This window comes from Lasioglossum baleicum, chromosome 2 (assembly GCF_051020765.1).
Source record: "Lasioglossum baleicum chromosome 2, iyLasBale1, whole genome shotgun sequence".
Lineage (NCBI taxonomy): Eukaryota > Metazoa > Arthropoda > Insecta > Hymenoptera > Halictidae > Lasioglossum > Lasioglossum baleicum.
Genome location: NC_134930.1, coordinates 9,039,067 through 9,053,588, shown reverse-complemented (window position 1 = coordinate 9,053,588; position 14,522 = coordinate 9,039,067). Strand labels below are relative to the sequence as shown.

The window sequence follows — 14,522 nt, the reverse complement described above, 5'->3', positions numbered from 1 at the left end:
CTGCTGGCCAACGTTCTAGATACACTGACTCTGACTCTAGATACACTGAATTGGAATCATTTTTTGATAAACTTTTATCGAAGTCCTACCTCCTCTTCGATTTTAATGACCTTGACATATGTTGTCAACAACATTTCCCTTTAATGATGTTCTGGAGGTACAATGGGAGACAAAAGTACGAGAAATTCGAAATGCATCAATATATTGGCAATGAAAGCCATTCATGAGTAAATTTTGCATTAAAAAAATAGATTAATTCAAAAAGCTTTCGTTTAATTAGTGAATTTCATGTTATATTTATTTTTTAATCAAATTGTCTTCATATTATAAAAAATTGTAAGTGACTTTTGCGAATAATTGTACCCTCTGATTGTAGAACACGATAAATTTGACGTTTTGTAACAGTTTATAATTTTTTGCTCTGTAACTGTTTAGTGAATCGTAGTAAATTTTGAACATAATTAATTACATAATTTTTACTATACATATATAAAAAAACCGGAGTTTCTAGTTGCGTTTTTTCAAGGTTATATAGGGTTTGAAGTGGAATTTTATAAATTCTCTATAAGAAGACGTGTTCAATGTGCAAACTTTAAGTTGCTATAATTCTTAAACGGTGCAGTGAATCAAACCCAAACTTTAGTAATCGCATTAATTTAGTAAGAATTCTTGTCAAGAATATCTATAAGAATATCTGTAAGAATATCTTGTCAAGTTTTCAAAAATTTTGTTGCATTTTTATATACCTCCAGAACATCCTTAAAGTATTCGACGATCGGCATTAGTATACGAGATTATTGCAAAAATCTTATATGTATATGTCGGAGAAGGCTGGAGAATTGGTCTACATCTGGAACTTTTATTTCTTTGTCTAAGAAGGTCAGAGAATTTGTCAACATGTGCCAAATTCTTCTGTTTCTTTCGTTTTCCCTCGTGTCTGAGGGAATGTTCCCTCACCCTCCTACCTGGATTGACCGGGGAAAGGGCCGACGGACGGATGACTCGCCGCGAGACGGATGGGCCCGCGAACTTTGTTGCGAGGTTTCGACGAAGGCAGTTCGTTTTTCTTGTGTGATCCATAAAATCTTTTCGTGAGTTTTCTCTGATGTTTGCGAGTGTTCAATTTCTTCGATTCCCCGTCTCGATGGATAAATCAGGAGGCGAAGGAAATTCGGAAATCTCTAATGGAGAGATCCCTCAATCTCCGACATATACATATGTATTTTATATGTATACTTACAGTGAACCACGAAAGTGTTTGAACGCACTTTAAAACAGTGTAACTTTTTTATGATAGGGCCAAAAGGCCTGACTTTTTTTGAGCAGTCAGAAGAATTGATTTATCAAATGACATGCAAAAGAGATTTTGAAAAAAATTGCAATTGTTAAGAATTATATGAGAAATTAAAAGAGGCACCATTTATAACTTTTTTATTAGAGCCCCCGTAATGAAAATTTAAAATATGCGTATTGTAGATGTATGTTATTAGTTATACATATGCTGAAAATTTTACCGAAATCGATTGACGCAGGAAAAAACGACACGCATCGAAAGATGTACATACGATTCTGTGGATTTTAAGCAGAAACTGATCAAAACTCGTGAACAACTACGATGTTCATCACATTTAACCACTTGTAGCTCTTGGGTATGTTAATCGATTTTGAAGAAATTTTCAGCACGTATATAACATAGATTTACACATACATCTACTTCATTAAGGGCCCAAATAAAAAAGTTTTAGAAAATGTTTTTTTTATTTTTGCATGCAACCTTGTAAACTGTAATTTTTGGAAATTCTTGTTTGCAGATCGTTTAGTAAACCAATGCTTCTAATTGCTTACACAAAAAACATCAGGTAGCTCGGTACAATTATAAAAAAGTTGTACTGTTTTGAAGTGCGTTCTAATACATTCGTGGCTCACTGTACATATATTTTTTTCGTATCTATATTTTTTTCGTATATATGTATATCAAGAGAATATTAAGTTTCTATTAAGAGAATATGAATCTATATTGGTCCCAAGCAAATAGTTAACAAGACACTTTAATATACATAAGTAAAACTTGAGTTGTCTTGAGTGGACTGCGTATATGTAGTTTGTCAGGGAAATAGACTTATACCTAGTAAGGCAATCACAATAAGCAACTTATCGTAAAATATCTCCTTAACTATTAGATATAAGACCATGTATAGGCTAACACTGTTTTGCTTGCAATTTAATACTTCTTCGGTATATGTATGATTAAAACAATATGATGGTACTTAAAGAGACAAAGTTAATTTTGAAAATTTTGAAATCTCTACACACACACGCACACAAGAAAAGCTGATACTCTGTCATTTGTCCTTCTTAGACCTTTGTATTAAACAATTTTTTATTAGACGCATAATTTAAAAGTTATTTAAGGGTAACAACTTACGTAACTCGTCGTGCATACATACTGAAACTTCCACCGAAGATGGTTAATGTTGCCATGAGCTACAAACGATTAAAAATACTGCAAATTAAAATTATATTATGGTAAACAGCTTCGTGTGGAAATTCGATAGTTTCCAACACGGTTGAATATTGAAATAATAAAACGTGGAAGAATAATACGGTGGTTGTTACAGTGTTAGAAGTTATGCGTAATTATCGCGATACCTATCAGACATAAACGTCTGAATGCAACTGACGTTGTCGTAGCCTGTCACTCCGCTGTTACGTTTGAATAATTATTCAGTGGTACGTTTCCGAAATAGGGTACCGAAGATTACACACCGTCTATCAGTTCCTTTTGATGCTGTCATAAGCGTCACAGCTGTGTTTCCGCGGAAACAGAGGCAGTGCTTCCCTGTATTAATTACGACCATTCTCGTGCATAACTATGGCTTAATGGAATAGTTGACTACCTCTTTTCTAAATCATTCCCTACTGTCGGCGCCTCTTTTCATAAATATTATTCTATTGGGTTGGCAAATAAGTTCGTTCGGTTTTTGTGATTTATTCCACTCTAAAAAACCGAACGAACTTATTTGCCAACCCAATATTTTAGTGCCGTGACCATGACACTCTTTTTTCTTGTTCATTGAAACAATTTTTGTAATTATTTACAAAGCGGTCCTCTTCTTCGATTTGGATGAAATTTAAATATGTTATGCAGTTAGACATTTTGAACAACTTTTTCCAATACGTATAATAGGTGGTCTCTTTTAGTTTTCAAGATATGTATTCGCAAAAAGCTGTACCTACTAAGGTAAACGTACCTATTACTGCGGTATTCTTTCCCAATAAGATTACAATACGTAAAAATAAATATTTTGCCCTGAATAAATTTGTACAATTTAATGAGATTGTGTCCTCGTTGGCGAGGAGAACAAAATTGTCAATCATTCTCATATATTTATAATCTCAGGATTTGTGAAAAAACATTTTTCATAGAAGGTAAAAATAGGACCATTTTTCTTCTACTTCGATCACCAAAAGATTCACGTGTTATTCACGTGATTGTACATTTTTTATACTGTTCTAAATTGTATAAAGAAAACATTTTATTACTATTTAGATACAGTCAGTCACAAAAATATTGGGACACTCTTAAAAAGACCATAACTTTTTAAATATTGGACCATGCGATTTGAACTTTTTTGGAAAGCAAGAGCAATTAGTTCACTACAGGATGTGGAAAGAAATTTTTTCAAAAATTACAATAGATCGGAGTTGTAGACAAAATACTAAAAGTTGAATTTCAACTTTTTTATGTAGGCCCCTATATTGCAAAAAGTACATTTTGTAGATCCGTGTCAATTATATGCACTGTGAAAGTTTCATCGAAATCGAATAATGCGGGAAAAAACGACAGGCATTGAAAGATGTAAGAATCCTTAGATTTATTGCAGTTACAGTTAAAGTCTCTAAAAAATTAAAATTCTTAAAATTCGATTACAAGATTTGACGCATACAACTCGGCAAGGTAATATACGCGTGGTAAAAAGAAACTTCTCTTGCCTTTTTCATAAAAAAATTAAGCCCTCAGCATTACGTACATTAATCCCTTGCTCTACAATTTATTTTACGGTTTCAGTGATTAAAACTTTTTTTGTAGTTTGTAATTTCCTAAAAAAGGAGAAAATTTATATGTATTGTATGCCTACATGTTCTCCAATAACTATACATTAACAAAACCAAAATAGAATTTCATTTCGGTTTAAAGGAAATTAATAACGTACATATTTACTAGATTCTGTTCGGAATCTTCATCACGAGACTGCCACGATATTGTAGGGCGAGGGGTTAAAGTGAAGCAGGAGCTTATTACTTCGGAACAATTGCAACTACAATGAGAAACGAGCATTACTTCAGTCTAACGTTCTAGATTAGGTACCTATTCGATACACGTATGTAAGTAGGTACGATGCGATTCTAGATCAAACAGTATTATACATAGATAAAATAAGAAGACATGGCAAAGATTAAGTCGAAAAGTCACGCAAAGAACAGTAACAAAGATGAAAAACAAAGTAAAGTGACGTGCACGAAAAGATCTTCTTATGGAACTGGCAACTTAAGAAATAAGGGAAGGATATGGAGATTTTAAGAAATAAAAATATAGAAGAATTGAGGAAGACAATGAAGTTTACATTGTAAATGCAATTGTGAAATGTTGTAAATTTCACAAAGCTTTTAATTTAAAACAGCTTCAAACTATAGATAATAAATATTACTGAAAAATTTGTTAAAAGAATGTAGTTAGTTATTTATGCGATATTATACTACGGTGTTAAAATTAATAAAAGGGTTATTCATTGAAAATGTAATGAATAAAAAAATTATTTATTACTGTACTCAGAATTTATTTAAATTAATGTCTATCCGCTATTATGCCTATTAATCCGCTATAATGGGTACGCAGTGATTTGTACATGGCTGTTTTTCCTCCGCAGTAATAAGTACAAAATATTATCGACTTTATTTAATAATATGTTCTTATATTGTATTAGGTTTTGAAGGCCACCAATTTTCTTTGTATTCAGAAGACATCATTCTTCCATAAAATGCTTACACATTATTATTATTTAACAATCGTAGCCACGGGGCGTACACGCATACGGAACATTCAATGTAGTAGTGGCAACAGTTTTTTGAGAATATCTCGAAAGTTACAAAAGACTGTCTATTATACAGGGTCATCCGTTTTTAAACGACCAAACGTTAACCAGCTGTAGAGGACTCCAAATGGAACAACTTTTACCCCTATCACTCTTTTTGTTTCGGCCTTGATTTCCAGATAATTTCAAAAAACCATCATTTTTTGAGTTTACATAAAATTAAATATCCTTTGTTTAGTTTAAAATAAGTAGGGGCATCTGTTTTATTGCATAAACTTTTTTGTATGATCTTCGGATCATGGTTTTTTTGGCGTGGGGCACACCGCCACTTTCCAACTTGTTTCTTTTAGGCTCCACGGTGTGCCCCACGTAAAAAAACCATGATCCGAAGGTCATACAAAAAAGTTTATTCAATAAAAAAGATGCCCCTACTTATTTTAAACTAAACAAAGGAAAACCCATCAAGATTCATCATTGGAGTCCTGAGATATTTAATTTTATGTAAACTCAAAAAATGATGGTTTTTTGAAATTATCTGGAAATCAAGGCCGAAACAAAAAAAGTGATAGGGGTAAAAGTTGTTCCATTTGGAGTCCTCTACAGCTGGTTAACGTTTGGCCGTTTAAAAACGAATGACCCTGTATATGTGTAGGAAAAAGTTGTTTAAAATGCCTAACTTCAAAACATATTTAAATTTTATCCAAATCGGAGAAGATGACCGCTTTGTAAATAATTACCACAGTTTTTTAAGATTCAGTACATGTGGTTAAGATGTTGCTACATTTTGTAAGGTTTAGACACCGAAATTCCGTAAAGTTTCGTAGTATATTTAAAGCGTCGATTAATGAACTAAAAAAAAACCTATCGCACTGTGCAACATTTTCCGATGCGAAACGAAAATAGAACGAATGCGCCGTTTAGCAATTTTCGATTGGATTTTCGCTAAGACCCGTGAGACTCAAACGGTTAATTACGAATACCTACCATCCAACTATTTTTTCAGACAACTATAATATGTTGAGATTTTACACGAATAAATATTGGTAAATATTTTTGACATAGTTTTTACGAAATCAGTATATTTCCGGCTGTATCATGATTATTGGAATATCCTGTATATTATTTATGGTAACAGAGCGCACTATACAAATCAGAAAACATAGGTTCAGGCACAATCAGTGCTTATTCATAGATTTTCTCGTCTGTGAAAAGCGTTCAGTGTAAAAGGTCTTAACTCTTCAAGCTAATCTGCTATAATATTAGCTTTAGAGCTTAGCAAGATTTCGCTTCCTGCTCCATTGTTTGTTTCCTGCTTCTAACTAGCCACTACAGAGCCAGCGGGAGAGGAAACAGTTTGTGTGAATAGTTCCATTCAACGAACTGTATTACGTTACATATGTTTGAGGTTCAATTATAGCTCAGAATTTTTCTTGTTGTACTCGCTGTGAAAGTAGAAGCTTTAAGGATTGCATTTCTAGGATTGCAAAGGTGCGGCATGCGCCTTCTCTTTTCTCGATAATGCAGAGATGAGGTTTTCCAATAGTCAAAAGCGCTAGATAAAACATCAATGTACTTTCTCTACTCAATTCCAGTCAAATCTGGTGCCTCTGATGGTACCAACTGTTTTACGCGAACATCCCGGAAACCAGAGCTGTACAGAATTACAATTGAATTACTCCAGGAATTATAATTACAAAGTAATTGAATTACAATTCAGTCATATTGTAATTTATAATTCAGATCTTCATTCAATTAAATTACAATGTAATTCGTAATTGCAATTGGAGTACAATTATAGAATACTTTGTAATTAAATTACAATGTAATATTCGAAATTGCGATTGGAGTGCAATTATAAAATAGCGTTACGTATTATGAATGAGAACGAGGAATAGAAACTACGCCGCATAGACAACATACAAGTATATGAAAGAAAAACATAAAAATGTATCGCACTTCTTCAAAGTTCTGGGCTATAATTTCGAGAGCTTTATTTTAATTATATTGTATTTCAATTACACATCTGATTAAAATACTTAATTAATAAATTTTTAAATGGTTTCGGCGGTGAATTCTGTAAATTTGTCAATTTGTTATACGTGAAAGTAGAAGTGGTAAAAGCGTTGAATTTGCTGATAATACTATTTCTAATGAAGTTCGGAATTATATTGTTTGATCTACATTTTAATAAAAATAACTTTCTATTACTTATCTTAGCTGCTGATAATTTTGTGTTGGACCAGTCCTTGAGAATCCTTACAATTTCAATTCCAAAGTGTCTCGACATCGACGCATAAAAACTATCCTTTGTTGTGTGTTTTTCGCCATCCATGGTAAATATGTTTCTTCTATCGATCGTATTTGCTGTTGATAAATTTTTAAATGCTTTCGGCGTGAATTCTGTAAATTTGTCAATTTGTTATATTGACGAAAGCATTTAAAAATTTATTAACAGCAAATACGATCGATAGAAGAAACATATTTAAAATACTTAGTAATTGAATTAACTGAAAGGTTTGAATTATGTAATTTAGTTACGACGTAGTTGAATTACTATATAATTGAATTACAATGTAATTGAATTAGCACAACTCTGTCGGAAACTAAGCGAGACCGCCACTAACGTGCTAAGGAAAAAGTTGTTCAAAATGTCGGGATTTATAACATATCCAAAAATCATCGAAATCGGAGGGTAGGTAGCTGTTCTGCAGTTTCTCACATTTAAGTAACTTTATGTATAAAGAAAAATCCACGTATATATATGGGTTTGTTTAACCAGTTATCCACTATCTATTATATGTATACAGGGTGCGGCCGAATAACATATGTATACTAGCAGGCACGAGGTAGTTCCTTATGAAAAAATAAGAACAAAATACGGAATAATTACGTTAGTGTTTATTTACTTGTGTAACGTCTTACAATTAGTTCGACAGTAATGGTGTTTTAGAGTTATTTAAATTGAAATATCTCCTAGAACTTTCCAACATACATAGGTTAGTACTTTTTTATGACGAATGTCCAGCTGCATCGATTGATGTATTACAAAATACCTCATTCCATTTAACAAAATGAAGGTGACCTTCATATCTCTAAAAAAATTACATAAAAACAAAAATTTTGTGGTATCGTATGTGAGCCCCATTTTACCATTCAACTTTGTCCTGCAGCCATTTGACGTATCTTTAAAAACAACAAAGATATTCAAAGTGGTCAAGTTAGGTGAAATATCCGGTATATATTTGAAATAATATTTTTCCCAGCTGTTCTAACAACTCGGACAGCGTCGGAAAGTAGGTTTGCGCTGTTCAATAATTCGTCGCCTCAATTGCTCCTCCATTTTCGGCTGGTAATCAGAACGCATCTGGCAGTCTCGCGTGCGACTGCAGTCTGCGGCTCGCCATTGTTACGTACGATTATTCACGAAGACGTATCCAGAGTGTAGAACAGCAAGACTGTGTTCCGTCTGTTAGGACTGTCTGACCTGTCTCATCCGGCGGACCAAAGAGCGAGATTGCCAGACGTGTGCTCTTCCTTCTCGGCGTTTAACCGCTGTAACGTCGGAAACACGGTGTTTCCCGTGGAAATGTCACTATTCGTGGGATATCTACGAGACGCTCCGAGGAAACTTCATCGCGGCTACAGTAAAAAACTTACACGAATAAGGGGACCGCGTCTAGAAATATAATTTCGCGAACTTTTCGTCGAGACGTTTTTCAGAGGAGCACATGCGCGGGCGGGCGCGTGCACACACACATACACATACAGAGACGCCATCACTTTCGACGAAGTACTTTTTCAATTTCACGAAGAAAGTGGCTGCAAAGCGGCCGTCGCGCTGAGCAAAATAATTTTTCTACAAATTTTTTAAGGGACATTATCTCATGTTCTATTTGCCAGCCGGAAAACGCGAAACGCCCGAGCAATTTTTACCGTTCCAGCGACGCAGGATATATCAGAGCGCATTAAAATTTAACGCGGGACAGGGGTGACGTAACTGAACAGTTTAAGGGCTTAGACAATCTTGCCGTGTTGAAAATCTACCGTGTTCTTGCGAATTCTTTCTTAAAGAACAACAACGTCTCTTACGAAAATGTTTTTACTAACGCATGAATAACGTTATTGTGAATTTTCACGTCGCATTTTGAATTGATCACTTTCTTTACATTCTTTAATCTACATATAATACATCATGTATCATCCAATAAAGAGTTTTTCTGATGTTTCAATTTCTATAAAATACATAAACAGTCACATAGACCATTCCTTTGTAAAGAGGAAATTTCTTCCTTGAAATTGTTATCATTTTTCGTCGAAATGGTAAAATCCTATTTGCTGTACAGTTGTACGAAGTAAATTTTACTATTTGTTTTTTAATTTTGTCTCTAACCACAATTTTGTTATATCCATAACACTTTTTATCTAGAATCGTATCCTACATACACGTAAGTACTAACCTAAAACGTTAGGCTTGCTTCTCATCGTAGTTGCAATTCACACCGCAGTATTCGGGACATTCTTAGTGATTTTGGTGCCACAGTAATGAGCTCCTCCTTCACTTTAATGTACGTAATGCTGAGGGCTTAATTTTTCTATTAAAAATGCAAGAGAAGTTTCTTTTTATATTTTTATTATATCGAAGTAGATATCTAAATAATAATAAAACTTTCCTCTATGTGTAATTTAATGCAATATTATAGTCACAAAATAGTCACAAAATTATATGTCGTGGACACCATAGCGCGATTCTACACCCCCGATTTAGTAGAAAACGACGTAAGAAACCCCCTGCAAAATTGACCTTAACCGTGAAAAACAAGGTAAAAAACCAACATTTTTTTTAAGGATTAAGATTTTTAAAATTTTGATACCAAAATTTATTTTAAAATCTGAAATCTTAATAATCTTAGAAATCTTAGAAATCTCATAAATATTAAAAAAACTTAATCCTTAAAAAATATGTTGGCTTTCTCACCTTGTTTTTCACGTTCAAGGTCAATTTTGGGGGGGGGGGGGGTTCTTACGTCATTTTAGACTAAATCGAGGGTGTAGAATCGCGCTATGGTGTCCACGACATATAATTTTGTGACACCCTGTACGATCATGTGAACAACAGTCTTTTGGTGATCGAGATAGAAGAAAAATGGTCCTATTTTTACCTTTTATGAAGAATGTCTTTTGAAATCCTGAGATTATAAAAATATGAGAATGATTGATAATTTTGTCTTTCTCACCAACGAGAATACATTCTCATTGAATTGTAAATTCAGGGCAAAATATTAATTTTTACATATTATAATCTCATTGGGAGAAAATACCGCAGTAAAACGTACACACGCAGTAATAGCTACATTCACACTACTAGAATTTTTATATGCCAATGCCAGGAAGTATCCTAACTAGTAAAGTGGTATTCGTTGAAGGACACAGTAAAAGATCGTTGCCGTTGTTATGGGAACCTTTTACATTTCGTATTCTCAACACTTTCACCGCATCGCTGCAACGAATGTATGCTTTTATTGAATCTGCCTCAATCATATTTATTCTGTCAGAGATATTGTTGTGTCGTCAATCTTTTACTTTGATATTTTTCGCTTCAACGATCTGCAAAATGGTTCTATTGTAGAATGTCAGCTATACGGTGTAAAGAATATTCCTTCTACGTGACCACTACCTATACTCGTGGTATTCGCACGTAGGGGAGAATGTGAAAAATTATTTGGACCGGTGCTGCATCCATACGTTTTTATAATTCTAAATGACGCGCGAGCATCATGGCGTTTGAACGATGCAAAGAATTCGCTTTTGCTGCATTATTTTGAAACGGCATACACATGCACGGATGCAACAATTCGGCCGAATAATTGTTTTAATTCTTCAGTAAAATGGGGAAACCTACCTCTCGCTAGGTTAACTGTTCAAAAGTTTCTTGTGACACCTTAATCCTTTGCACTTCGAATTATTTTTCAATTTTGTTGCCAACAACTCCCTGCTATTTTAAGTGTTTTATGTGAAATTTAATTCAAAGGACAGTTTCTTGACTGCTACTTATTTTAAACAATTTTGTTTACTAATTGTATTAAATTGAGTTCTCAAAATTTGTTGTAATTTATATTTGTTTTTAACTAAAAAATAAGACAATTAAATAAAGGAAGGACCAAATACATATAAAAACCCGTTGTATTAAGGAGTTCAAAGGGTCAACTTTGATTATTCAACTTACATGTTGATCTAAAACTATGCAACATATCATATTAATTTCAAGCTGTATGATCGTCGGGAATGAAATTCAGCAATACAGCAAAGATGTATACAAAAAGTCTGTCAACGTCAATTTTGCACGAACTTTTGTTTAACAAATCTTCACCGATTCCAAGTAGAATCACGCTGTAACAGTTTTTACACATCATTTCTTGACACCATGTACTATACAAATTTAATGTAATGAGATAAAACGTCGCTTCATAAAAATCGCTGAAGTTTAAACTAATGAAAAACGCAATTCCTTTTGCATCAACCTAATATGACACTCTGGAACCTAGCTATTGAATATCGCAATTTTTCTGTATGATCGGTTGACTGAGTGATCTGTGTTGTGTGAGTGATGGATTGAATGATCTATGTTGTGTGATTGATTGAACGATGGGTTCTTTGGTATGATTCGTTATTGAGTGACGCTGTTGGTGTGCTTGATATGTATTGGTGCTGACTGTTCCTTTGTTTCTTTGTTAGTACTCTTTCCGCTTCGCGCGTAAAAGCGTATTGACGACCGCGTGTTTTGTTGATGATCTGAGAAATTGTTTTTTCATTGTACTAGCTGTACCCGCAACTTTGTCCACGTGCAATAACAAATCCAAAAGTTATAAGCAGAAACGTGCCCAAAAGAGGGCGAAAAAGACAAACTTATTTCGATCGCTCATAACAGCTATCGATGATCGAATTTCTTTTCACTTGTTCATAATAATTATTGATGAGAAAATTCATTTTGGTTGCTTATTTATTGAGTTGTCTACTCTTTTCGGATGGAGCAAGCCTGTGAAATTCATTGAGAAGGTTTCGTGCAACAAGACGAATCAACAGACCATAAGAAAAACACAAAATCTGTTTGTTTGTCACATTAAATTTTGATTGTAACAATTAATTTTACGAATACAAAATTTATGAAATTATCTATATTATGTCTACCATTTGAAAGTTGTACTATTTAATAATAGCTATTAAAAATTTCCTTCATCAATCACTGGTATGAGCGATCGAAGTGAATTTCTCTCGTTGATAACTGTTACGAGCGCGATCGAAATAAATTTCTCTCATTGATACATGTTATTAGTGATCGAAATGAATTTCTCTCAACGACAACATTTACCAACGAAAGAAAGTTTTCGGTTACTTACATATAATCCTTATCTGTAACTAATACGATTTTAGTCGATGAAATACTTGTTATTTTATAACTTTTTTTCTTTTTGGTTATAACAGTTATGGTCCCTGTATATGGATATTTGTTCAATAACATATTTTCTTCTTCCACACTCTCTTCTATTACTTTCTCGCACTTTTTAGGCGACTTATCATGTTATTTAATAAACCTATGATAGTCCAGTCAACGAAAAGTTGTAGAGGGAAATGGAAGGTGTCTGTTTCGACTAGTTAGGAGGTAAACATACTAAAAGTCCCCACTCCTAGGAGGTGAGCGAGGTGCAGGAGGGCACCTAGACCTAGAAGGTCCCCTTTTTCGGTTTTCCGCTTATATCTCGGAAACTATGCGTCCTAGCGATAAGATCATTTCATACAAAATTAATGCTGACAAAATGTGCCACGAAATTGATTGGATTCAGTTTTTCGCTATCTCGCATTGTTTCCGAGATATCCGCTCTCAAAGTTCACTAATTGTGCTGAAGAGCTGGCTAGTCAAATAAGGCAATAAACGTGAGGCAAAAATTTCTTTTTCACAATTAGTGAGCGGACTTTGAGCGGGGATATCTCGGAAACTATGCGAGATAGCGAAAAACTGAATTGAATCATTCTTGTGGCACATTTTGTCACCTTTAATTTTGTATAGACTGATCTTATCGCTAGGACGCATAGTTTCCGAGATATCCGCGCTCAAAGTTCACAATCAATTTCGTGGCACATTTTGTCAGCTTTAATTTTGTATAGAATAATCTTATCGCTAAGACGCATAGTTTCCGAGATATAAACGGAAAACCGAAAAAGGGGACCTTCTACGTGCCCTCCTGCACTCCGCTCACCTCCTAGGAGTAGGGACTTTTAGTATGTTTATCTCCTAACTAGTCCAAACAAAGTCCCAAAGTTAAAAATTGTGTACCTTCCATTTCCCCCTACACCCCCCTTATGAGCATTCATTGAATGGACTAATGAATAAATATCGTAATTTTATCTTTGAATTTTGTTTTGGAAACGCTACGAACTTCCATTCCAACTAATACTTGCGTCAGCTCTTTTTCAAGTTTTAACAAACATTTGCAACTATTAGAAAATTCAATAAAATATAATTGGCTATGGAGATATGTAGAGGAGAGTACCCTCTATCTTTTGACTCAAACCTGAACTTTCTCGTATGTTTAGTTTCCACGTAACACCTCGTTTCTTAATTAAAATCATGCATTTTCACAAAAAAACCAATGTTTTTCTTAAACGTTGCGCGATAGAACAACTCTGCCTTCGGATTTGGTTTTAGAATGACAAACTCTATAAGAATCACCCAACAGATGTTGGTGAACACGAAAAAGATTTTATTTTGTTGAACTGTGTTATGAATAAGAGGATTAGAACACTAGAATACTAACGTTATGAAAAAAACGATCTTTCTGTGCAGGTCTATGAGATGTATGTGGCCGGTTACCAATTTAAGGTGCTTTCGCCGGTTTTCACGGGACATTGGGGCCTACAGACCAGGAAGACCAGACCAGCTTGGCGCGAACGACAGAACAGTGCCAACAGGAAGCATTTCGAAACGTTTAAGAAAGAAGTTTTCGCTCGGTACATGCGGGATCCCCTAAAGATGATGAAGAACGTCAAGTGACGAGACGAAAACTGCGTGGAAGGTTTCGTTGATCGAACGCGAGTAAACCCTGTTCGCCGTCCTTTTTATCCGTTGCGGGACTAATACCGACCGACACGACCGTCACACTAAAGTTTTACTATTTTACCTATCCTATTACTTAAGTTCCATACACACGCGTGGACACTTTGAAATGAACACCACGGTTTTTTGATTACACGTCATGGTTACGCAAACTCCATTCCGCGGGAATAGAATTAACACATAGTTAAGTAAATAACGAGACAGGGATTATTTTGTATGAGAGAAGTACTGGCTTTGTGACTGTTAGAATAATTAGATTCGTTGGAACTAAAATGGCTTCGTTTGATTGCTATGCGACTGTGATGATTGTTGCACTCTTG

The 14,522-nt window shown here is 34.4% G+C and overlaps 1 protein-coding gene across 1 annotated transcript in view; it reads left to right on the top strand.

Moving 5' to 3' along the window:
* LOC143216058 (beta-1,4-glucuronyltransferase 1) overlaps positions 1-14,235 on the top strand; it is an 82,381-nt gene extending 68,146 nt beyond the window's left edge. The window contains exon 4 of the mRNA XM_076438792.1: positions 13,933-14,235. Coding sequence (XP_076294907.1) covers positions 13,933-14,139 — 207 coding nt within the window. The 3' untranslated portion in view covers positions 14,140-14,235. The remainder of the gene's footprint in view (positions 1-13,932) is intronic.
* The last annotated feature ends 287 nt before the right edge of the window (positions 14,236-14,522 follow it).